Source organism: Rattus norvegicus, chromosome 2, assembly GCF_021556685.1.
Source record: "Rattus norvegicus strain SHRSP/BbbUtx chromosome 2, alternate assembly SHRSP_T2T, whole genome shotgun sequence".
Lineage (NCBI taxonomy): Eukaryota > Metazoa > Chordata > Mammalia > Rodentia > Muridae > Rattus > Rattus norvegicus.
Window position 1 is genome coordinate 221,427,749 of NC_141535.1, and position 25,194 is coordinate 221,452,942.

The 25,194-nt window shown below is 42.8% G+C and overlaps 1 protein-coding gene across 1 annotated transcript; it reads right to left on the reverse strand.

Moving 5' to 3' along the window:
- Positions 1 to 690: 690 nt before the first annotated feature.
- Ostc (oligosaccharyltransferase complex non-catalytic subunit) lies at positions 691 to 16,337 on the reverse strand. Its single transcript, NM_001108566.1, is given in 4 exon segments — positions 691 to 1,264; positions 7,990 to 8,187; positions 10,940 to 11,033; positions 16,155 to 16,337. Coding segments are annotated over 4 exon segments (450 nt in total). The 5' UTR covers positions 16,294 to 16,337; the 3' UTR covers positions 691 to 1,245.
- Between the last annotated feature and the right edge of the window lie 8,857 nt (positions 16,338 to 25,194).

Below are 25,194 nucleotides of genomic sequence, written 5' to 3' on the forward strand. Positions count from 1 at the left end.
TAAGAGAAACATCCAGACGCATCTGGAGGGATCCAGAGCAGAGAGAAAATGGAACAGACTGGAAACGGTCAGGGCTGGGGCAGCCACACAGTGGGAAGGAATAGTGGGACAAGAAAGAGAATAGACAGAGACAGAGAAGAGAAAGAGAAGAGGGTGGGGAGCAGGACACTAGGTGGGGTGGGGTTGGGGGTGGGGCTTTGGAATGTGGAACAAGTACTTGAATAGGGACAGAGGGAACCTGGAGATGGGCATTGGCTTGGATATGCAGCAACAGGTATGTCTATGGAGGCATATGCAGTAAGAGGTAAGAGAAGTGGCTCCTTTGGGCAGATGGGAACAGGTTTCACAACTTCCTGAGGAATGCTGGCTTTTATCTAACTGCCAGAAACCCTCCTCCAGTCCAGGTTGAGTCTGCCCACTTGATTGGGAGAAGCTGACACCTAACAATATAGTTGAAGATCTTGGTTGTGCCCGAGGAACAACACAAGAAAGAACTTATTACAGATCAAACAGTTAATTCAGTTAGGTTGACTCTGGTGGCACCCACCTTTGATCCCAGCACTCAGAAAGCAGAAGCAAAACCCTCTTAAGAGTTCGAGAGCAGCCTGGTAGTCTACATAGCAAATTCCAGGCCAGACAGGGCTAGTGAGATCCTGTCTCAGAAACAAAACAGTAACAAATGCACACTCTCCAATGTTAACTGGAAGAGTCATTTATTTCTGCTCCTTTCAAACACCACGTTGTCCAGGAAACAAGTCCCCCATGTGCATCTGAAGTGGCAGAGTAGCCCACACGCCGTTTCAAGGCAAAGCACCGCTGCAGAACTGGCCAGTCGTCCAAATTATCTCAGCTCTCATGATACACTTCTCGATTTGCATTAATTTCTGAAAATCAGAAATATCATGTCCAAAAACTATGATGGGTTTATAAAAAAATAATCATTGTATTCAATACCAAAGTTTTAGGAGGAGTATATTTTCTTTAAGAAATAAAAAACTAAGAAAAAATGCCATTTAACACAGCTGGTACACTGGGATAGGTCATCAGGAAAAATACTGTAGTGCACTTGTCTCTGACACCACGACTTCCAGCCTAGCTGTGCTGTGCTTGCTAGGGTGTCACTCACTCCATGCAATGGTTACGCCACTCTCCAATCTTTTCCACATTGCACAGGGAGTGGTTCAGCCTTTACAACTTAATTAACAGGAGCAAAGCCGGGATCCACTGATTTCTTCTCAAAAGGTACTAGCCCATCAGGTAGCCCCTGCAGAAACAGAAGTCATAAACACAAAAGGTGACCAGGAGCAACCATTCAAACGTGCCTGCCTACTATGAATCTGACGACAACCCCAATGTCACTGCTGTCCCTCATCATCACCCTTGGTTCATGCTAAAACATAACTAGGCTTTCGGTCCTCCTCCTCCCTCTCAAAACATCACAAAACGATATGCAAACTAACATACAACTAGACACAAAGAGATAGAAACGTGAAGAATATAAAGCTAAAGTTAACAGAATCAATCTTTGGGCTCTCAAAATTATAACAAAAATCAAACCTTTTTATGGAAACTTCTTGGATTCCAAAGCCCCTCATCATACTAAAGGTGGCACTGAGAAAGCCAGGATATCACGCCTGGTGCTGAGCCTGAGCGCCCTCCATCCCCCAACCGCAAAGATAGCTGCTTCTGTTGGCTGTATCCAGAGAGCAATTGCAGACGTCGGCTGTGCCCATGGGTCACGCTGAAGTCCCGCTGTCTCCACTGAAGGTGTAGCAGGTCCAAACCCTCCCCTCCCTTCTACAATGAGCACCTCACATCTAATACCAAGGAGGGATGTGCAGGATGAGAACCCAGCTCCGACAAACGCTGTACTACTCCCCACACTGCCAAATGACCGAGTGCACCTGTGCTCACTGAGGCCCCCAGAGGGTCCCCTCTGATGTGGCACCCTTACTAATCACTGGGGTAGTCTGGGCAACCTCATTCAGCTTTCTCAACTATAAAATGGAGTTACTCCATGAGGCCTGAGGATTCTCTCAGAATGTTTTTATACAGCATGTTACTCCTGGTAACAGGCTGGTAGTATCTAGTGTGTCAAGCTTTTTCACCTGTGAAGTAGGAATTAGATTTCACCAAGACTTACAATGGCACCCATCCGACACTTAGTGGTTTCATTTTCCTCCTTTCCAGCTTCCAGACCCCTGATGACTCTAAATCAATGCGTAGCCAATGCAACCTGCCCACACTTCACTCTGCTCCTGCAAGCGTCCACCCAGACAATCTGTTGAGAACCTTCACTTTCCTCACGCTGCCCTCCCTCACATGCTGAGACTAACAAAAGAGCCCTGAGTATGTACATACACTAACTTAGAAGACTTTACAGACATTCACTGTCATAAGGTCTGATACATTCAAACAAAAGCAGAACAAGGAAGCAATTTCACTGCACAGAGCAGGCTCCAGATGGTTATCAGCAAGCGCTGACATCAGGACCACACAAGGCATGACACCTGCTTACACTAGTGGGGCTCTTCAGAGACAGGTTCCTGTCGTCTCTGTGTGATGTGAATAGGCACTTCAAAGCCCCACCTGATGACAGTTAAACTTTGTGCTATTCCTATAAACCCTAAGTAACACTGGGATGTGAAGGGGGCTGGAAAGGAGCGGTGGCCTCAGCTGTTAAGAGTGGTGACTGCTCTCCTAGAGGGCCTGGGGGTCAATCCCAGAACCTACATGGTGGCTTACAACCACCATGGATCTCCAGTTTCAGAGAATCCATAGCCTGTCTCTGGCCTTCACAGGCACTAGGCACACAAATAAACTGAATTAGAAAACCAACCTATATACAGAAACCATGAAGTACAGGTTTCCTCTGCAGGCACTCCCGACAATCACTCCGTCCCTTCTACACAGAAGCTGGCCGAGTTAGCACTGCTAGGAGTCTCTAGCAAGTGCCATGATTACATGGAACCCTAGCAATAGTCCTAGGAGGGTACTGGGCTTGGGTGTGGCTCAGTGCAGAGCGTCTGCCTAGAGAGAGGCTTTGGACTCCAGCCCCAGCACTGTCAATAAGACGACAGAAACACGTGTGAAATAAAGTAAAAGATTCCTCACTTTACATTTTAAAAAAGCATGTGTGTGTCATGTGTGTGTGCACGTATGTGAGTGTACGCCATGGTGAGAGGAAACTGAGAGGAGTGAACTATCTCCGTCTACCAAGGGAGTTTGGAGGACAGAGCCCAGTTCATCACACGGAGGGGAGCCTTTACCTGCTGAGCCATGCTGCCAGCCCTATTCTCATGTTATAGCTAAGAGTCCGAGACTGTACGGGGCCATTCAGTGGTCCAGAACACTAGACCAGGAAGGAGCAGTAGCAGCATTAAGCAGTCTCTCCATGCCTGCCCCATCTCCTTCTCCAGTGTCCTACAAACAACCCCAGCTCACTTTTAGAAGCAGTCATAGTTTATTAATCTCTTTTTGACATTGTGATCAAATTCCAACTTGAAATAGAACTTTAAGAGTATTCCCAGGGCTGGGGATTTAGCTCAGTGGTAGAGCGCTTACCTAGGAAGCGCAAGGCCCTGGGTTCGGTCCCCAGCTCCGAAAAAAAGAACCAAAAAAAAAAAAAAAAAAAAAGAGTATTCCCAACAGGGGCTGGAGAGATGGCTCAGTGGTTACAAACACTGACTGCTCTTCCAGAGGTCCTGAGTTCAAATCCCAGCAACCACATGGTGGCTCACAACCATCTGTAATGGGATCCATGCCCTCTTCTGGTGTGTCTGAAGACAGCTACAGTGTACTTATATATAATAAATGAATCAATCTTTAAAAAAAAAAAAAAAAAAAAAAGAGTGTTCCCAACAACAAAACACATTATACTTCATGGCCCATAAAACACTTTCCCCCTTATAGAGACCTGCCAGTCTCTAGAGTAGTATACTGTTAACTTTACTGAGTAGATCTGGTATCTGAAACAAGTTCACAGAACCAATCCGAAGTCTGAGAGCACCCGGAGGCTAATTCTCCAGCCACTTCCTCTCCTACACATTACTGCCAGCAGCTATGCAAATACCTTGTGTCACTTGTGTCTCACTTGCAAAGCCTGAACACTAGACTATCCACATGCAGACCACCTACAGGCCCTCAAACACCCAAACGCTGGCTGCAGACCCATCAAGCTCTCTTTGTCCAGGACTAACTGCAAGGCAATCTGAGGTGGGGGAGGAAGAGGTAGAGAATGTGGTTTGTACATACAAAGTGCCACCGAGTCGCGCCAATATTCCTCAGCATGTGGCCTGTAGGTGTGTGTCACTGTATTCTGTATATATGCACAATTACTGTCTCAAATACAATAAAACTTATGAAAAGATTATCTATTTTCTCAAAATACAGAATAACCTGCCAAGCCCCAGAGAGAGAGGAAAAGCATAAAACAGGTGGCACTGATCACCAGGAAAAGTGTGAGTGACACTGAAGCACAAAGAGGACCTAAGAGTGGCATTCTGTATAAATAAAGGCTCCAAGGCAAATTTATACTGCCTGCTCACACTGCCCTGCTCGGCCACACGCTCCACCATCGTGGACGTTTAACTCTCTGGACCCCTAAGCCAGTCATGGTTCATCACAGCACAGACAGGAACTAGTAAGGATGCTTGATATAAATCATATTACTGTCAATCTGTGTGTTTGGCTTGCCAGATGTAAAATCACAATATATAAAAAATTCTATCACCTTGAAATTAAGCCAGAACTACTTGTTTCTTTAGCAAACAGTTCTGAATTTCAAATTAACAAACTCAATTGGAATTACATATTTCTACAAATCAATTTATCTTTCTCCTAAATACACTTAAAATTTTCTGAATTCCAATAATCTTTTTCTAAAAGATTTATTTATTCATTATATATAAGTACACTGTCGCTGTCTTCAGACATACCAGAAGAGGGCATCGATCTCTTTACAGATGGTTGTGAGCCACCATGTGGTTGCTGGGAATTGAACTCAGGACCTCTGGAAGAGCAGTCAGTGTTCGTAACCACTGAGCCATCTCTCCAGCCCCCTGAATTCCAATAATTTTCTGGCTCCCAGTCGTTTTTATGGGATTTGTGTGTGTGACTGAGTGGGTCTCTGATTCTTGTGCTTCTTTGGGGCTCATTTTCTTCTGTTGGGTTTTTACAACCTCAGTGTAATGGTTTTTATCTTATTATACTTTATTTTACTTTAATATTATCTCTTCGAAGTCTGTTCTTTTCTAATGAAGACAGAAAGGGAGGGACTCCAGATAGAAGGGGAGATAGGGAGCAGCTGGGAGGGATAGAGGGCGGGAAATTGTTATCAGGACAGATTATGTGAGAAAATAATCTTTTTTCAATAAAAAGGAGAAAAAATCTTTAAATAATATTAAATTAAACATGCAATCCAATGCCAACAGGAGCCTGACATAGCTGTCTCCTGAGAGGCTCTGGAAGAGTCTGACAAATACAGAGCCAACCACTGGACTGAGAACAGGGTCCCCAATGCAGGAGTTAGAGAAAGGACTGAGGTAACTGAGGGGGTTTGCAACCCCACAGGAAGAACAACAATAGCAACCAACCAGACCCCCCAGAGCTCCCAGGGACTAACCACCAACCAAAGAGTGTACATGGACAGACCCATGGTTCCAGCTGTATATGTAGCAGAGGGTGGCCTTGTTGGCATCAATGGGAGGAGAAGCCCTTGTTCTTGTGAAGGCTCGATGCCCCAGTGTAGGGGAATGCCAGGGCAGGGAGGTGAGAGAGAATGGGTAGATGGGTGGGGGAAATACCCTCATGGAGGCAGGGGGTAGAGGAATGGGATAGGGGGTTTCCGGAGGGGAAACCAAGTAAGGGGATAACATTTGAAATGTAAATAAAGAAAATATCCAATAAAAGAAAAGAAAAAAAGAAAGAAAACCATGCAATCCAGACAACCAAAGAACACAAAGGCGCTGGACCAAGGCACCGTATACATTTGTAGCAGATGTGCAGCTTGATCTGCATGTGGGTCCTCTAACACTCGGAGCAGAGGCTGTCTCTGACTCAGCTGCTGCCATTGGATTCCCTTCCCCTAACTGAACTACCTAATTGAATCTCAATGGGAAAGGATGCATTTAAGATGGGGTAGTACCCTAGGGGGGCTCCCCTTCTCTGAGAAGGGAAGAGGATAATAGGGGGAGGAATTTATGAGTGGGACTGGGAGGAGGGCAGGGGAATAGGGATGTTAGATAGATGGATAGATGGATAGATAGATAGGTAGGTAGGTAGGTAGGTAGATAGATAGATAGATAGATAGATAGATAGATAGATAGATAGATAGATAGGAAAAAAACACAATCCAAGATAGATAGATAGATAGATAGATAGATAGATAGATAGATAGATAGGAAGGAAAAAAACACAATCCAAGCCAGATCCATGCCTTCGATCCAGCACTCAGAAGGCAGAGGAAGGTAGATCCCTGTGAGTTCAAGGTCAGCCTGGTCTACAGAGCAAGTTCCAGGACAAACGGGGATACACAGAGAAACTCTATCTGAAAAACAAAACAAACACAACAAAACAAAACAAAACACAATCCTTTTTCCTATCGTATAGGACAGTAGTTGTTTCCTGTCTAAGCTTTTTGAGTTTTCTTCATGCAGGCGGAAATCAGCATCCAGATATGTTTGTTATTTCTTCCTTCCTTCGTCTGCTAAGTGTGTGGCACCTATATACGTATGTTTGCGTGTGCGTGTGGCAGTGCTGGCCAGCTGGTGAGCTCCAGCGATGCCTGTCCCTGCCTCCCTAGCCGCAGAGCCAGACACGCATTTTCATCCAGCTTTCGCATGGCGACTGGGGATATGAGCTCGGCCCTCGTGCCCGTGTAGCAACTGTTGAGCCATCTCGATAACTGAGGTTTCTTTACCTTCTATATTTGCATATATAAGAAGATACCTTAGGGATGGGTATCATAAATAAACGTTCATTTACAGGAGCCGGGCACACAGCAGTGGTGGAATACCTGCCCGTCCTGACTCTTCTTATGTCAACCTGACACAGACTAAAGGAAGTCATCTGAGAGGAGGGAACCTCAACTGAAAAAGATGCCTTCATAAGCTCGGCCGGGAGGCCAGACTGTAGGGAATTTTCTTAATCAGTGATGATGTGCGAGGGTCCAGCCTATTGTGGATGTGACCATCCCTGGGCTGGTGGTCTTCGGTTCTGTAGAAAAGAAAGCTGAGCAAGCCAGGAGGGACTAGCAGAGCTCCTCCATGGCCTCTGCATCAGTTTCTGCCTCCAGGTTCCTGCATGGTTTGAGTTTCTAGCTTGGTCCCTCAGTGGACCCTTTCCTCCTTGTTTTTGGTCAAGATGTTTTCTCAAATCCTTAGTAACTCTAAGACAGTGCCTAACACGCACAATGGCTCTGAGTTTTCCAGCAGCAAAACTCCAACCACAACGAACCAAAGGAACCCTGTGTGTTTTATGTGTCCTGCCCATGTACCCAAAGGGTACTTTCATATACTGTTTTTATCAGTCTGTACATGAAACTAAGTTCCGCTCAGTAGCATTTCCCACTGGCATCATGCTAGCTGACAGACTGTTTAGCTTCTAAGTTAGGAATAAGCAGCTTACACCAATAATGAAAGAGCAAGAGCAGCTGTGGCTTGAAAACTCCCTACTCTCATTAGTATCTGGAATCTGTACAGTAACCGAGAGGCCATTACAGAAAAAGGAGTTCCCTCCAAACAGAGGAGAAGGCAACAGAACTAAACTCTCATGAACACGCATGGGGAGAAAGCCAGAAAGGCCTACTGCTCTCAGCTTTGTTCAAACTGTAGTTATAACCTGAGGCAAGTCACAAATTTCTTTAGATCTTGGATATTTTTCACATTTAAATGATTGTTAAATTAAATCTATGAATTTATGCTGTCCAGTAATATTATACCAATTTATAATAAAAGTTAAATTGCTTATTATACAAAGTATTTTACTTACGGCAATTTCATTCTCATGAATACTCTAGCCATGAAGAAACTCAGTAGAACACAGACGAAGCCAATAAAAAGAAGAAGAAACCTATTGAGTTTTGGTATATTTGGTGCGTTGGATCGGTCCAGGATTATGAAACCTAAGCCTCCCATTGTGAAGAGAAAGCTAGACGCAAGTCCTTCCATAATATACTGTCCGTTTACTCTGAAAAAGAAAACCACAGCAAAGCAAATGAATGTTACCAGAAAATTAATGTTTTTTCCCTTTAGGCTGAAATCGTTGTTTCTGCTTTATGTTAAACAGTTTGTGCTGACATTTTACTCTTACCCTTTCAACTACTGATTATGCCTTTAGATATTCATCTTTTCATTCATTCAACAGATATTTACTGAGAGGTCTATGACACAGAAAGCATAGGTTCTAGGTATATGGCAATGAACAAAACAGGTAAAAACCTGTCTTGACCGGAGTTATAGTTCACTGGCAGAACTTTCCCAGCACAAACGCACTCAAGGTTTAGCCCAAGCACCACAAAAATTAAAACAATAAAACCTGGTCATCATGTAACTTACTTTAAAAAGGAGTTTTAAAGCATCAACTAACAAAGCTGTCTAGAAAAATCAATACACATGTTAGGTTTTTTTTTTTTTTTTTTTTTTTTTTTTCCAGAGCTGGGGACAGAACCCAGGGCCTTGCGCTTCCTAGGTAAGCGCTCTACCACTGAGCTAAATCCCCAGCCCCGCATGTTAGTTATTTTAAAAGTTGAACATCTTGGGCTGGAGAGATGTAGTTGAGAGCACTGACTGCTCTTCCAAGGTCTTGAGTTCAATACCCAGCAACCACATGGTGGCTCACAACCATCTGTAATGGGATCCGATGCCCTCTTCTGGTGTGTCTGAAGACAGTGGCAGTGTACTCATATACATAAAATAAATAAATCTTTAAGAAAAAGAAAGTTGAGCATCTTGCCAAGCATGGTGGCATATGCCTTTAATCCCAGCACTCAGGTCTACAGAGTGAGCTTCAAGATACCCAGGGCTACATAGTGACATCCTGTCTATTCATAAATAAATTCTATCAGCTGCAAAGAAATTTAAACTGTGTTTCTTGAAGCCATAATAACTAATAGATTTCTCATTTCAAAGTGAAGTATTTTTAAAGCATGCATTCTTAACTAAGGCCCCATGACCTCAACATTTTCAGCAATCTGCAAATCCTACCATGTAAAGTTGTGTACGTTTATATCTGATTTTCCTTTTTTAAAAAATTGTATTAGTTTTTATCGTTTCATGTATATTTGTATGTGTTTGGGGGGGGAGGGTGTACACATGCATCACATGCATGTGGAAGGCCTGGGGACTGAACTCAGGCTTTCGAGATTGGCATCGTGTGCCTTTCCCTACTGAGCCATCTCAACAACCCTATCTGATTTTTTTAGGAATATAGTATGTTGAATTCTTAGAGAAAGCAAATTACTATCAAAGAGATGGTTATCAACAGCTATTAATAAAAAAGGTATATAATATGTTTCATCAACTAATTGATTTCATTGAAAACATATCTGCACTTAGCCCTAGAACCCTGGACAACATGACTGGATCTGCTCTGTCTCTACTCCCAGTAGCACAAGGACATTGGCATTGCACCATGAGCTTCCAGGAGGATTTAACGACACAATGCATGTAAAAGCACTTAAAAAGATTTTTGTATTTTGGAAAGTATGTCAATGGCCTTAATTGAATTGTGAATTCTGCTAAGCTATTTAAATCTGCTCCTCCAATAAAATGCATTCCATTTTTTTGCTGTAAAAAAAATTAAATTTTAAAAAAGAAAACATAAATGATACCATATTCAAAATTCAACAGTGCAAGAAAAGACAGCATGGAGCCATCAAGATGGCTCACAAGGGAAGGCACTTGATGCCATGCCTGAAGACCTGAGCTCAATCCCCACACTCCACATGGTAGAAGGTAAGAACGGACTCTGACCTATGGTACGGTGTACACATACACACACCCACACCCACTAAATTTAATTTATAAAATGTTAAAGAAATGAAAAAGATGCTTTGAAAAGTTTCCCTAAGATCTTATTTGTCAGTTTAATTCCCCCCAGGGAACCACAATAACTTTCCCCAGGAACAGTCTACATCTATAATAATATAAATACAAATATACCTTGCTAGTCTACAGTCTACATACAAAGTAATAATCAAACCATGTTAGAATGTGTTTCCTTGATGAAATGGAATTCATAAGGTCTTGAATTGTTTATTTAATAGTAAAGTAACATTCAGGGGTTCATAATCTTTTTTGGTAAAGTGTCCATATAGCTATCATAAAGGGTCATTCTTTGCCTACACACAAAACCCAGAGTGTCTCTCCAGGACCTAAATAACCAAATACCTTGGGCCTGTAGACACATGGTTTATGTCACTTACTCAGCTCAGCTAAAGAACAGCTATAATTAATCAATTAGGCACTCCAGTGATGCAATCAATTAGTGTCAGGTATTTATATGGTAATATAAATAGATTTGCTAAGTACAATAAAATGTTACCAAGAATGACTGAATTGCTGACCCCAGAAGAGTCAGTCATTTTGATTTTAAACCAACCTTTAGGTTGGTGATATACCAATCACTAAGATATACCTTACTACCAAATAAATCAATAATACAATTCTACTTCTGTTATGTTCTTACCTTATTTTATGACAAGAATGCCACATTTTAAAACAAATGCTTCTAAAGCAGATAAGTCCCACAGCATTTTTATCATACTTCCTTTTGTTGCCTTAACATCCCTATGTGGCATAGATGCCTAAAACCAGAGACCCTCCTGCTGGAGTCAGTCACGTGCCACCCACCTCACTCTGCTTCTAGCTTTGAATAATCAGGCATGCGTGCCGACAACCTTCTTTCCCATCACCAAGTTGTACAGAACGGTATCTTTTACCTGTAAGCCAAGAAAGCTACTGGTCTCTGATGCCCATGTTCATCCGTCATTGAGCCAACACTTGGAGGTTCAACGATAACATCATAGATTATTCCTAATGGGAGACAATAGCACATACGAGATTTCTCAGTCTGAAAAGAGCATCTCCAGTTTTAATCGTCTCTAATTACACTTAAAGGGGCTCATCTATACATAAAGAAGGCTGCTTTGACTGCATTGTTATAATCAAAGATGATCCAGCTAATCTTATTTTTGGTGTGGTGGTTTCAATAGTTATGACCCCCACAGATTCATATGTTAAAATGTTTGGCCATAGGAAGTGGTGTTATTAGGAGGTGTGCTTATTGGAGGAGGTGTGGCCTTGTCAGAGGAAGTGTGTCACTGTGGAGGTGGGTTTTGAGGCCTTAAATGATCAAGTGTAAAACACACAGAGTCATCTGCTGCCTGCTGATCAAGATGTAGAATTTTCAGCTCCTCCAGCACCGTGGCTGCCTGCACACTACCATGCTTCTTACCATAATGATAATGGACTGAATCTTTGAAACTATAAGCCAGCTCCTATTAAATGTTTTCTTTTATAAGAGTTGCCTTAGTCATGATATCTCTTCAGAGCAATGTTTTGAATGACATCTAAATAATGTCTCAAAGAGGTGCCAGGTATACAAAAAGAAACTTAGTAACACAGGCTAATACTATAGAACAGCAGTTCTCAACCTGTGGGTCACACACTCCCACAGGGGTCACATATCAGATATTCTGCATATCAGAGATTTACATTACAATTCATATCAGCAGCAAACTTACAACTATGATGTAGCAATGAAATAATGTTATGTCTGGGGTCAGCACAGCACGAGGAGGTGTATTAAGGAGTCGCAGCATTAGGAAGGTGGAGAAGCACTGCTCTAAAAGGACTCCACAACAAGGGAGAGTTCTACTTAGCACACAAATAAAGCCACATATCCATAAATTCATTTTGAATTCAAATTGAGAGAGACCTGAGGAAATGTTCTTGCTTTCTTTTTGGTTGGTTGAGAGGGGTTCTCATAGCCTGGCATAGAACTCACTTTACAATCCAGGATGCCTCAAAGTTACAGTAGCCTTCCTGCCTCAGCCTTCTGAGTACTGGGATGATCCACTTACTCAGCAATGATCATTAATGTCCAGGAACACTTCCAATTTCCACTGTGCAGATCCAATCTCTTACCTTGCCTTTCCTTTTTCTAAGTCAGGGTTTCTCTGTGTAGCCCTGGCTGTCCTAGAACTCTGGCTGGTTCAAGACCAGACTGGCTTCAAACTCTGCCTCCAGAGTGCTGGGATTAAAGGCTACCACCGGCCTGGCTCCCACTATTAAACAGCCTCAACTCCACCTTTTCTTATTCAATAGCAGGCCTGTCCCAGCCAGACCAAAGAATCGCAGGATCCCTTCCCTTCCCCCTGCCAAATGTGCAAAGCCTGGCACCTGCATTCACTCACCCCTCTCCCAGTTACACATGGAGTCCCTCCCCTCACTCTAGTTCCAATTTCCTTCTCACAAACTTCATTCTTTGGGTAACTCTTTTCAGTCCTGCCTTTTCAAGCTCTTTCTTTATATCAACCATTCCTTCCTTCCCTCCCTCCCTCCTTCTTTCCCTCCCTCCCTCCTTCCTTCCCTCCCTCCTCCCTTCCCTCCCTCCCTCCTTCCCTCCCTCTCTCCTTCCCTCATTTAGACCCTCCTAACACTTTTCTGCTTTTCTTAAACACACAGTCTTGGAAAGAATTAAACAAGCCCTACATCTATCCTGGCTTCTGCCACCTCCACAGTGCTAAGGCTGCCCAGGACCTACAATTTGCCAAAGTCAAAGGCTTCTCTCCTCACTGTCTTTCCAGAAACGCCTGCTCTAGTTTACAACCTCAATTCTCAAAAGCAAACCAAACAAACTAAACAGACAAAAGACTAATTAGAACCACTGCAACCCACCCTAGAATTATAACCTAAATCTTTTCTTAAATTGCAGACTGTAAGGGGTTTGACATAACTAACTGGGGATTTTCAAAATGCTACTAGTAAAAGGTTCATGAGCTTGCACGCTGGGAAATTAACTCGAGTTTCACGTGTGCAGTTGGAGACTTGACTACAGCCTGACAAAGCACATGCCCTTTACACTGAGTGTGCTCCACACTATGCAATGCCTGGAACTTCTGAGCTCAGCCTCCAGATGACTGTGTAGTATTAATTATGGCTGCTGTCACTATACATTACTATACACGCAATCTGCTCTCCTAAAAGCATGATGTCAAGTACCAAATTAGTACTGTTGGACTGTGTTGTGTATTAGTTTTTTAAATTGCCGTCTGAGTTTCTTTAAAAACTGTTAAATGAATTTTAGCTGCAAATTAGGGCAAATTTTCCAACAATTTCTGAGATGGTCCTGAACATATTTCCTATTCCACAATACATATATATGGAGAAGCAATGCTCTCAGTATTTGTAATTATAAACCCAAAATATCAGACTCTGAAGAACACTGAGGCTGCTTAGCAAATACTTGGCTAAGACAACATTCTTCATGGAAAATACATTGGCATAGCCATCTCATTAGTACGTGGATTCACTTTCAGCTTTAAGAAATAGCACCACCAGGGGTTGGGGATTTAGCTCAGTGGTAGAGCGCTTGCCTAGGAAGCGCAAGGCCCTGGGTTCGGTCCCCAGCTCCGGAAAAAAAAAAAAAAAAGAAATAGCACCACCAAGGCTGGAGAGATAGCTCAGATGTTAAGAGCACTGACTGCTCTTACAGAGATCCTGAGTTCAATTCCCAGCAACCACATGGTGGCTCACAACCATATGATGAGCTATAGTTTCCCCTTCTGAGTGGTAGACATACATGCATACATACATGGATACATAATTTTTAAAAACCTACACAATTATGTATCTACCAAATTATTGTTGTAAAGTAAGTTTACTAGTTACTACCAGTAAAAGTTTGACATTATACCTATTTTATATGCCTATTTACCCAAGGCTGTACAAAACTCTGTCAGGAAAAGTTGGGTCACATAGGAGGGAAAATGCCAGAAGCCCCGATCTAGGGAAACAATACACCTCACTGGTCTCCTGGTCCCACGTTTGTCCATATTTTTCTTTACTAGTATGACCCTTCTAACCATTCAAACTCAGACTATCATGTCATTACTTCAGCAATGTCATTTCTCTTCTATGTAACAGAAAGCAATTAGGTGGCATTTAGCGTGTCTCCGCTATATTCTATGGAGGGCAGAGTAATTACATTTTCTTTGCTGTTATCCCAGCACTGAGTTAACAGAAAGTCAGTAATGCTTGTCACTCTCAGCAACACTGCTTAGGCATACAGGTATACTCAGTTTTTAGAAGACTGCCCATTGGAGAAGCCAAACAGTAAATGTACAAAATGTGTCCTTCCATTTTGAAATAGGTTGAAGCAGAGAATTCCCCTCCAACCCCCCCCCTTTTTTTTAAATTTTTTAAAATTTTTATTGGATATTTTTAAATTTACATTTCAAATGTTATTCCCTTTCCTGGTTTCCCGGACATAAGTCCCCATCCCATACCCTTCCCCTTCTTCTATAAGGGTGTTCCCTCCCTAACCACCTCCCCCCTACCTGCCCCACCCCACCACATTCCCCTACACTGGCGGGGTCCAGCCTTAGCAGGACCCAGACTTAGCAGGACCAAGAGCTTCTCCTTCCATTGGTGCCCAACAAGGCCATCCTCTGCTACATATGCAGCTGGAGTCATGGGTCAGTCCATGTATAGTCTTTGGGTAGTGGTTTAGTTCCTGGGAGCTCTAGTTGGTTGGCATTGTTGTTCTTATGGGGTTGCAAGCCCCTTCAGCTCTTTCAATCCTTTATCTAATTCCTCCAACAGGGTTCCCCCGTTCTCAGTTCAGTGGTTTGCTGCTACCATTCGCCTCTGTATTTGACATGCTCTGGCTGTGTCTCTCAGGAGACATCTATATCCGGTTCCTGTCAGCATGCACTTCTTAGCTTCATCAATCTTATCTAGTTTTGGTGGCTGTATATCCATAGACTGTGTACCTATGTGGGACAGGCTCTGAATGGCCGTTCCTTCAGTCTCTGCTCTAAATTCCGCCAACCCCATTTTAAAAACACCAAAATTGTGGCCCAATGCAAAGCTGGGGCTTCTCGAAAAAACTGTCTCCAAAGGAAGCAAAAGTCAAGAAACAGGCCGGTAGGAATGAACATTAAGTTTCTAAAGCCAAGTGCATTAAGTTCCATATTCACTGCTTAATGTGCTGAGCAAAAGTTAATGCTAACGCCACAACAGGTAATGTCTTTTTTTCTTAAACCACAACAAATGCTTAAAGTGGCATTTAGCATTTCCGTTAATGTAAGCTACATAGAATGTCAACTCTACAGTTAAACACCGTCTTCTACCGCTTCGAATATGCCAAGTAGTCTAAGAAAACATTTAAGCAATAGCAATGTCTACACACACTCCCTAAAAAAGTTGAACTACTCTTGCTAACCTAAGATCTTTCTAATTTTCTGAATTAAGTACACTACTTCCTAAATTCCAAAAGCACAATCCTTAAGAAATCCTGGAACTGGCGTTCCAAAGGGTGCTCTCTAAAGACCGACTGCCAACTCACCAATAGACAAGGCCACACCCCTTTGCATTTTCCACATAAGGGATTCGGTGACAGATATCCGAAAAGCGCTGCTTTCCTTGTATTTTCTGAGTCCCATCTTCTCCCCCGCCCCTCCCCAAAACACCAACTTTTTGCAATCCTTAATTCCAGTCTCACGTATTTCTCAAACACCGTGGTTTCGGTAAGTTCCTTTCTAATTCCTGTGATTTGACATAAAGCAACCCAAGCCCCTGGAGTCTGAGCTAACAGACTCAATGGTTGTCAAATCTCTTCCAAGATTCCAGGGACCACAAGACTAGTTTAAGAGTTCCACACCCTCTCGACCAACCACAGAAATACAGTGATTCGAAAATGGTATTCCCAAGACCCCGGTCAAACAATGTATAGCAAGTAATAAGAATTAGCTGGGCTTGACAAGTATATTCAACTCGGCTCACGAAGGAGAGGGCGGGCAAAGAGGAGACCATTTCTCTCCAGGGAAAGGCGTGAACCGAGCTCCGCTCTGCCCGCAGACGGGCTCAGCGGCCACGCGCCTCCGGAGCGAGCAGCCTGCGCGCCCACCGGACCCATCACGGCCGAGTTACCTCCGGTAATAAGAAAGTAAGATACCACCACCAGGGCGTACACCGTCATAGCCGACGGCATGTGCACCCAGGGCGGTTTCTTCAGCTTCAAGTTGGGGCATTCGAGCACTAAAAACGGGACTCGGTACAGAGTCTCCATGTCCCCAGCCGTAGGACCAGCCTTCTGGCCTCCAGCCTCCCGCGCCGCCCGGAAACACGCCCGCCTTCCCTAGCTATTGCGCATGCGTGAGCCGAGGACCACAGGTCCGTAGAAGTCAGAAGTAGACAAGCTATCCACTGTAGAAGGACAGAAAGAAAATACATTAACCTGTTAGTGGATATATTTTTAAACTATATAATAATGAGCATTCTTAAGATTGAGTGTGGATTAGAACTTTTTTCTTGCTGAGAGATAATTGTATATTATGTATCTTCCAGGACCTGCAAGGCGTCCTACGTGGCCAAGCCAGAGAAGCGGAGAGATTTGCATCCTCACTGCCCCGCCCACTTGCTGACGCAACGCACTTGGGGCTGATTGGCTGCTGGAAATTCTTAAGTTCACAGGGCTGAAGGATGAATGAAAGTTATGTGCTCCTTTTTAATATTGGAGGTTTTCCCTCGGGTCTTGAAAAGGCTCTAATTCGCTGAACTTTTTCTGCATGCTGTATAGCGATGCTAATGGTCAATAATTGCCAAAGTAATATAATCTCCATTAAAAAAAAATGTCCATAACAGAACGAAATATTTATTACTCTGAACCATTTGTAGTTCTCTCAGCTTTGCCTCTTCCCAATCACCCGTGTTGGAAAAAAAAAATTACTCAGGCCAAAAATCTTGAAGTCACTCTGGTTTCTCAGCTTGATTACCTGCTTAGTAGGGTGATGGCTTCGGTAGCATAAATACTAAAATTGGAAAGGAAATCGCCTGACTACTTCATGTGTCCTCCTGTCAAGGTATCAAATGTAAATACAAAAGGACTTTACTGGCTAGAGGCAGTAATCCTGATCAATCAAGGAAATAATGGGTTACTATTATAAAAATAGCAAGCACAGAAAAATGTATTTAGAATACAGAAGCCCCCCTGCAGTGCCTCTTATTCCCATATCCTATAATAAAAAGCTTAAGAAACATGACAAGCCGATAGAGGTAGAAATGTTAGTGGCTTAGGCTATTTGGATTTTAAAATTTGGGCCACAGCAGGAGTCAGAAAACGAAAAGCATCTGCTATCAGTTTTGCTATGAGCAACAGGAATATGAAGTACAGACTGTTGGACTGGCAGATACATACACACACACACACACACACACACACACACACACACACACATATGATCATCACCATAGTTAGAACCATTCTTCCTTACTTTAATGCAAATATTTTATGCAGTAGTTTTATTTTTTTGTCTCCTACTCCTCCACAAGATGTAAAATAAAATTTCCTATTAACATTTAGCCTTTCATTACTTCTTAGATAACAAAGAAGGAAAGGGAATGGTTATTACCGAATAATGGACAAAAGGAGTTTGTTTCCTCTTTGCACGGAGAAAGTGCATTTGAGTTTTATAAAGGTGAGATTGTGTTTCAAGGCAAAGTCGAGGCAGCTGTAAAAATTGAGTGTTGTTCAAAAGCATACGTATGGATGTCAAGCCAAGCTGTGTCGTGCCATACCTGTATTTCATTAACTCTCGAAGCTGGAATGACACTGCCTGATCCTTTTCTCTGCTTAGTTATTTCTGTTTTTCTTTCTCTTTTTTAGAAGGGGCCAGGACCGAACCTACTGCTACAATATGTTGGGCTGAGTTAAAACGCCAGCCTCTGAAAAGTTCTCAATTAGGAGAGACATCATTAGTTTTAAGAGACATTATTTTTTTAAACTAAGATCTCTATATCTAAAACTTTAAAATACCAAATTGACAATGGGTGGATTAGATAAATATATGGCGAAGTATCCATACAGTGAAATACTGGAGAACTGTGCATGTGACGTCAGAGAAGTTTGCTTTTCCTGAAATGGGTAGATGTTCACAGCAGGTTAGAAATGAAGACAAGCCGGAATTTCAAAAAAAAAAAAAAAAAGAGGTATGTGAAGAATTGACTCACTCATTGTATGAGGCACCGTGTATTGAAGAAAGTCTAAAGGAACATAAAAACAAACGTGTGTGTTTGTGTGTGTGTGTGTGTGTGTGTGTGTGTGTGTGTGATGAAATTATAAATTATGCCTTTTCCAAAAATACAAGTATTAACCAATTATATTCAAACAACATCTGTATGTAACATGTATGTTAATTTATGTTTAAAAGGCTTAAAGAGTTCCCAGTTAGAAGATGCCAGTTACTTCCTGGTTTTAATACCAGCACATCTACCAGAGAATCCAATGCTCTCTAGGGACTAGCCGGATTATAGTACAGTACAGGTCTGCTTGGATCCAAGTGACGGTGGATATTTGTTATGACCAGAAACTCGGTGTCAGAAGTTCAGGGACAATGTCTGCTCTATTACTGAGTTTTCAGAACTTTTCACCGGCTGGCATAGTAGGACCCATTAGCTCTGTGTTGGCAGGAACAGTGAGTCTCTTCTGTTGCTTCAAACCCTTCAGTGTGTCACCCAACCATTGTGCTTCCTCCATGAATCTTTGGTTTATTTCCTGCTCTATGTCTCCAACATCACTAGTCCAAAGATGTCGTCTCCTGCCTGTGGGTCACTCTATACTTTTTCCAAGGTGCTATTTCTAAGAAACAGAGCAGATTTTATAATATCCACTGAGATACCGTCCTTACTGATAGCTACAGAGAAGTAAGGAAGTGAGCTGGGCAGGAGCGTTAGATAGCCTTGTTGTCTCCGCGCTCTCTCTCTTTTCTGTCTTGCACCTTCGCTTCTTACTCCATACTTGCTTTGTGGAAATTGTGCACGTGCTCTGAAGACATCGATCTGATCTCGCACACTTTCCTCCCTCTCCCAGCGGAGCTTACGGTCACTGGGCTTCAGGCGGGTGTTGGTATTGTACAGCGTTCATTCCTCCATCCTTTCCCCAAACATCGATGCGGTAAGTAGCGGGGATGAGCTCTCTCTTCTGTGCTGCTGCTGGCTCCAAGGTAACCAGCGCATGACTCTCGCCCTCCACAAAGCTTAGCAGCCAGGTGCAGACCCATAGGCCTATGCTTGGCACGCGGGAGGCTCAAGCAGGAGCGTCATCAGGCTGCAGTAGCTGTCACGTGAGCACTGGAGGACCCTCATGGAGTTGATGCATCTGGGTGTGATATGCTAGTAAGGATCTGGGCTTTTGGGTTGGTTGGTTGTTTTTGTTTATTGTGGTATTATGGTATTACTATTACTATTACTATTATTATTATTATTATTATTATTATTATTATTATTATTATTATTATTGGTTTTTTGTTTGGTTGGTCTTTTTTTTTTTCTTGAGACAGTGTTTCTCTGTGCAGCTCTGGCTGTCTTCTTAGTAGACCAGGCTGGCCTCCCACTCAAGAATCTTCCGGTCTCCTCTAATGCAGGGATTAAAGGCTTGTACCACCACACTAGGCTTCCCGTCTTTTGCTTTTTTGCTTTGCTTTGGTTTTTGGTTTTTGGAAGGCTCGTTTGTTTTTGTTTATTGGTTTGGGGGGGGTGTTTGTTTTGTTTTGTTTTTGGAAAGGTCACAGACCTCCATATAAAGCCAATTAAAAAAAAAAACCTATAAATTCTCTTCCCAGAAAAAAGAAATGCCCTCACATATCGACCCCATGTAGAATAAAATTATAGGAAGTTCACAGAGCAAAGTTAAAAGAGAAGGGAGAGCACTGCAATGCCTAGGGACTTACCCACATGGTGAGGAGGGTACTACAAAGTAAATACGAAAGATCAAAGGTGGGGATGGGGCAGACACAGAAGTAGCAGGGGAGTTCTCACACATCAGAGGCAGTAAAACGGAAAGAAAGCACCTCATCTGACAAACGCAGGCTGGTCTTTAATGACCTACATGTCCAGTACCAGGTATTATAATCACCCGAAAACAGATCTGAATCCTTACTAGGCATCCTGTGCTCGTAATTATTTTGGTAATTTAATTCATTCATTTCAGCAGGACATGGGCAGAAACCAAAGTACAGAAGGGAAAAAAGTAGAACTTCAAAAAAATAATATTAATAGTGAGCCAGTGGCTCAAGCCTTTAATCCCAGCACTTAAAAGGCAAGGACAGGCAGATCCCTGAGTTCGAGGCCAGCCTGGTCTACAGAGCAAGTTCTAGGACAGGCAGAGCTACATGGAGAGAAACTCTACCCAGAAAAAGAAAACAATAAAATGAGCATAAGATGGGTGTGGATGGCACACACCTGAAATCCCAGCAACTGTAAGGCTAAAACGTGCCATTACAAGTTCAAAGCCAACAACAGCTGAAAAATAAGATCCTGTCTCAAAACCAAACAAAAATATAGTGAGTTAAAAATGGACTTCTGGAGGCTAGAGAGAAGGCTCAGCAGTTAAAAGCACTGACTGCTCTTCCAGAGGTCCTGAGTTCAAATCCCAGCAACCACATGGTGGCTCACAACCATCTGTAATGGGATCCGATGCCCTCTTCTGGTGTGTCTAAAGACAGCTACAGTGTACTTACCTAAAAGAAAAGTTTTTTTTAAAAAAAGATTTATTTATTTATTATATATAAGTACACTGTAGCTGTCAGTGCTCTTAACCACTGAGCCATCTCTCCAGCCCTAAAATGTCTTTACAAAGCATAGCTTTATTCACTCATCGCACTTGGGGATACGTCTCTATGTCGTGTGTGTGTGTGTGTGTGTGTGTGAATAAAGAGAGTTCATGTGATAGCAGAGAGATGTCTAAGGATGGAAAACTTGGACATATTTCTATAAAATTAAGGAAGACGATCACAGGAAAAAAGACTAAAGATGCCAGGGAGAAGGGAGGGGATTAAATAATTTAACCTTAACAATGGCCAGAGTGTGGGATAAGCCCAACAGAGGAAATTTATCTTGGAAAAAGATCTATTTTCTTTTTCTTTTCCAGAAACATGGCCAGGGAAGGCCATGCACATTCGAGGGAAAGGACTCTACCAGTGACCTCACATCCCCACCCATTTAAAAGTTCTGATCATTATTTAAATGTTTACACTCTGTACGTGCGTGCGTGCATACATGTGTGTGTATGTGTGTGTGTCTATGTACATGTGTGTGTGTGTGCGTGTGCGTGCGTGTGTGTGTGTGTGTGTGTGTGTGTGTGTGTGTGTGTGTGTGTCCCATGTGCTTTTACTCACTAGGTCATCTTTCCGGTTCCTCTTTAAAACGTTTTTAAAGATTTATTTATTTTGTGTATGCAAACACACTGTCACTGTCTTCAGAAGAAGAGGGCATCGGATCCCATCACAGATGGTTGTGAACCACCATATGAACTCAGGACCTGTGTAAGAACAGTCAGTGCTCTTAACCGCTGAGCCATCTCTCCAGCCTAATTTTTTTTAATATTTATTTTGTGTATATGTCTTTTGCCTGCCTATATGTGTGTGCCTTGTATACCCTGGAACGGGAGTTAGAAGCAGTTGTGGTCTGTCGTGTGGGTGCTAAGAATTGAGCCTAGGTCCTCTGGAAGAGCAGGTCTGGCTCCTATCCACTGAGCTGCTTCTCCAGGCCTTCCCATTTTAATTTTTGAGACAAAACAGTGACTGGTGCCAGGACTGATTGGCCTTGAATTTTTGATCTACCTGCCTTATCTTCCCATGTAGCTGAGATTCCAGACGTGTGCTACCACACCAGAAAAATCAGAGGTATTAGGCAACCAATATGTATGTCCACTGTGCATAGGAATTGTGCTGCCTTTTTTCATTGTTTTGTTTTGTTTTCCAAGACAGGCCTTCTCTGTGTAACTCTGACTGTCCTGGAGCTCCTCTGTAGACCAGGCTGGCTTTGAACTCACAGATATCCGCCTGCCTCTGCATCCTGAGTGCCGGGGATTAAAGGCAAGAACCGCCATCCCCCAGTGCTACGCCATCTTATCCAACCCAGCCAATAATTCTCTGGAGTAGATGCTAACGTCACCCTTCAGATGGAAGATTTCTAACCTATAAAGATGGTCAAGACGCTGACGCTGACATGGCCAGAAACTAGCTGAAGCCTTCTGCCGTGTCTCATGGAGATTTCAGTATGGAGGTGCTGAAGACAAAAAACGGAATCTGCCAAAGCACGGGGCTGAGTTTCTACACGTTCAAGTGTGAGACGGCCGCTGGGAGTGAGTGAGGAGTGGACCGTCAAGAGAGGAATGCATTGCTACATAGCTGTGAGTCTAGACTAAAATATATGCATGTGGGGCTGGGGATTTAGCTCAGTGGTTAGAGCGCTTACCTAGGAAGCGCAAGGCCCTGGGTTCGGTCCCCAGCTCCGGAAAAAAAAAGGACCAAAAAATATATGCATGTATGAATGCAAACATATAAACTTTTGTAGAAAAATAACTATATACATTGAAATCAAATCTTCCCTACATTGCTGGTATAATTCAAATAATCATTTGAACGTCCTGCTTGTAATTCCTTCCTGTGGCCACAGTGGGGCAGGGTTTCTCTTTTCTAGGACTCTGCCGCGCACAGTTTTGGTCTGGCCGAAAAAAAAACGTCCTTTTGATAACTTGAGATTTGTTAACTGTGTTCACAAGCATAGTGAAAAGGCAAACTTGTTTTTTACAAACTTGCCCGGATGCTATGATCAAGTAAGTGCAATTAAATATAACATAAATAGAAAAGGCCGCTTCCTGGAGCGCTCGCGCATATCTTTAAAATGCAAATGGTTTACTCCTTTAAAGATGAAAGAAAAGCCTCCTGAAAGCCTCATTTTCAAATGAATAAAATATCAAACCCAGGATTCTTTTTTTTTTAAATATATCTAGCTGCCTTGAAAATCATATAGATTTATAAAACTTTAAAAATGGGTTTGGCAAATTTTGGCCAACTGAATATTTTTACAAAGAATAGTTCTATTAATTTTTTAACACAATACATCTTTTAATTAATATACAGGACCCCATATGGTGGAAGGAGCGAGCCAACTCCCACAAGTTGTTATTGACATCCACATATATGCTGGGGCATGTATGTGGTCACAGACATCCACAACATACATGTCCACAGACTCACAATAGTAAATGTGTTTTTAAAGTCATCAATATACAAGATTAAAAACCTGACAGCAAATGCTATCTCCTATTATCTGTTCCATCTCCCTGTGCCTTTTTTTAATAAACGTAGCCGGTATTAATGGATTCTTTTGATTGAAGACTATCTTTTCAAGGTATACTTTACCCCAAGGTTAGGAACAGCATCTAACAGAACAGACTTTAATCTTTTCAAAGAATTCGAACTTAAAAACCCAGATTGCAATTTCACTGCATATGGCGCTGGATCTCAAAGTCCTTGCAAAGGGGCGGCCGTAGCACGGAGGCTGTTCTCATCGGCAGCTTTCAGAGCTGCTGGGAAATCAAAGAGCCTTCTCACCTCCTGAAATGATCTTTCCAGAGGTGAGTACCGCAGTACATCTGAGCAGCTGCTGCTGCTGCTGCTGGCCAAAAGCTGGAGCAAAGATCCTGGCTCCGGGGTTGTCAGCCGGGCCTTCCAAACACACTCTAGGCACCAACGTAGAGAAAAGGAAAACAAAAATTCATGGACTGTAATGGGGAAGGACCCTTGAAGGCATTGATTTGGCTGTATTTATGTGCATTGAAGAAGAAGAAGAAAAGTATGTTTTATATATACTAAATGAAATATCTAACTTTTTAAGAATGCTGCAAAATATTCCCATATGCACATCGTATCAAAGCACTTTCCCTCAAGTTCAGTTGAAAGAAAATACGCAGAACATTAAGCCCATCAGAATAGATGTCTCCAGTTGTGGTTTTCAGATGCCCTAATGTGCTTCTGCCCAGAACTAATCAGATACAGCTTGGGCACTTCAAGCCGCGTCTGTCTGTGTGTGTGTGTGTGTGTGTGTGTGTGTGTGTGTGTGTGTGTGTGTGTGTCTGTGTGTGTCTGTGTCTGTGTGTGTGCATGTGCATGTGCGTGTGTGTCTGTGTGTGTGTCTCTCTGTGTGTGTGTCTGTGTGTGTGTGTGTCTCTGTGTGTGTGTCTGTGTGTATGTGTGTGTGTCTGTGTGTGTGTGCGTGTGTGTGTTTCCATGTGTGTGTCTGTGTGTGTGTCTGTGTGTATGTGTGTGTATGTGTGTGTGTGTGTGTGTGCGTGCATGTCCACAATTCCTCACGAAGACACAAAAAGACGTTTTGAATGGTATCCACTTGACTTTTTGCTTATTCCCAACACGGTCACTTTCTTTTAATCATTCAAAGAGAACTCCTGACCACACAAACTTGGACATAGACAGCGGAGACCACCATTTCCCCAAAATCCACACTGTCTCCTGTGTTTGTAGGAAGTCTTTTCATCAAGGAAATCCCATCTCTGTAAAAGGACAGTCCAAGATCCAGGTTGATGAGAATGTTTTTAAATGTAGGTTTGGGGCCCAGATTTTAGAGGTTCTGACTGAGGGGGTCCTTATTTGAGCTCAGGAATCCGATTTTTTTTTTAGTTTAATTTTTAATTTTTTGGTTTTTCAAGGCAGGACTTCTCTGTGTAGCCCTGGCTGTCCTGGAACTCACTCTGTAGACCAAGCTGGCCTTGAATTCAGGGATCCCCCTGCTTTTGCCTCCTGAGTGGGAGGGATTAAAGGCGTGCTCCCCCGTGCCCAGCTAGGAATCTGGTTTATTTTTTAATTATGATCTTTATGAGGTTTGTTCTTTTACAGTTTCATATGTTTATTAAACCATCTGGTGGCCCTCTCCACAAAGCTTTGGTCTCCCTCCCCCTACAGTCAGCCTCCTCTTCCCTAAAAGTCCCCTTTCACATTCACGCCCTTTGGTTTTGTGTTGTGACCCACTGAGTTGAACCAGGCCCTTCTACGGGCCACAGATTTGGAACTGTCCATGGGTGCCTGGTGGGCTCACCTCTGAATACATAGCGAAAGGAAGGCAATGACTGTCCCTCCTCCAGAATCCACCGGTAGCCAATAGTTCAGCAGGG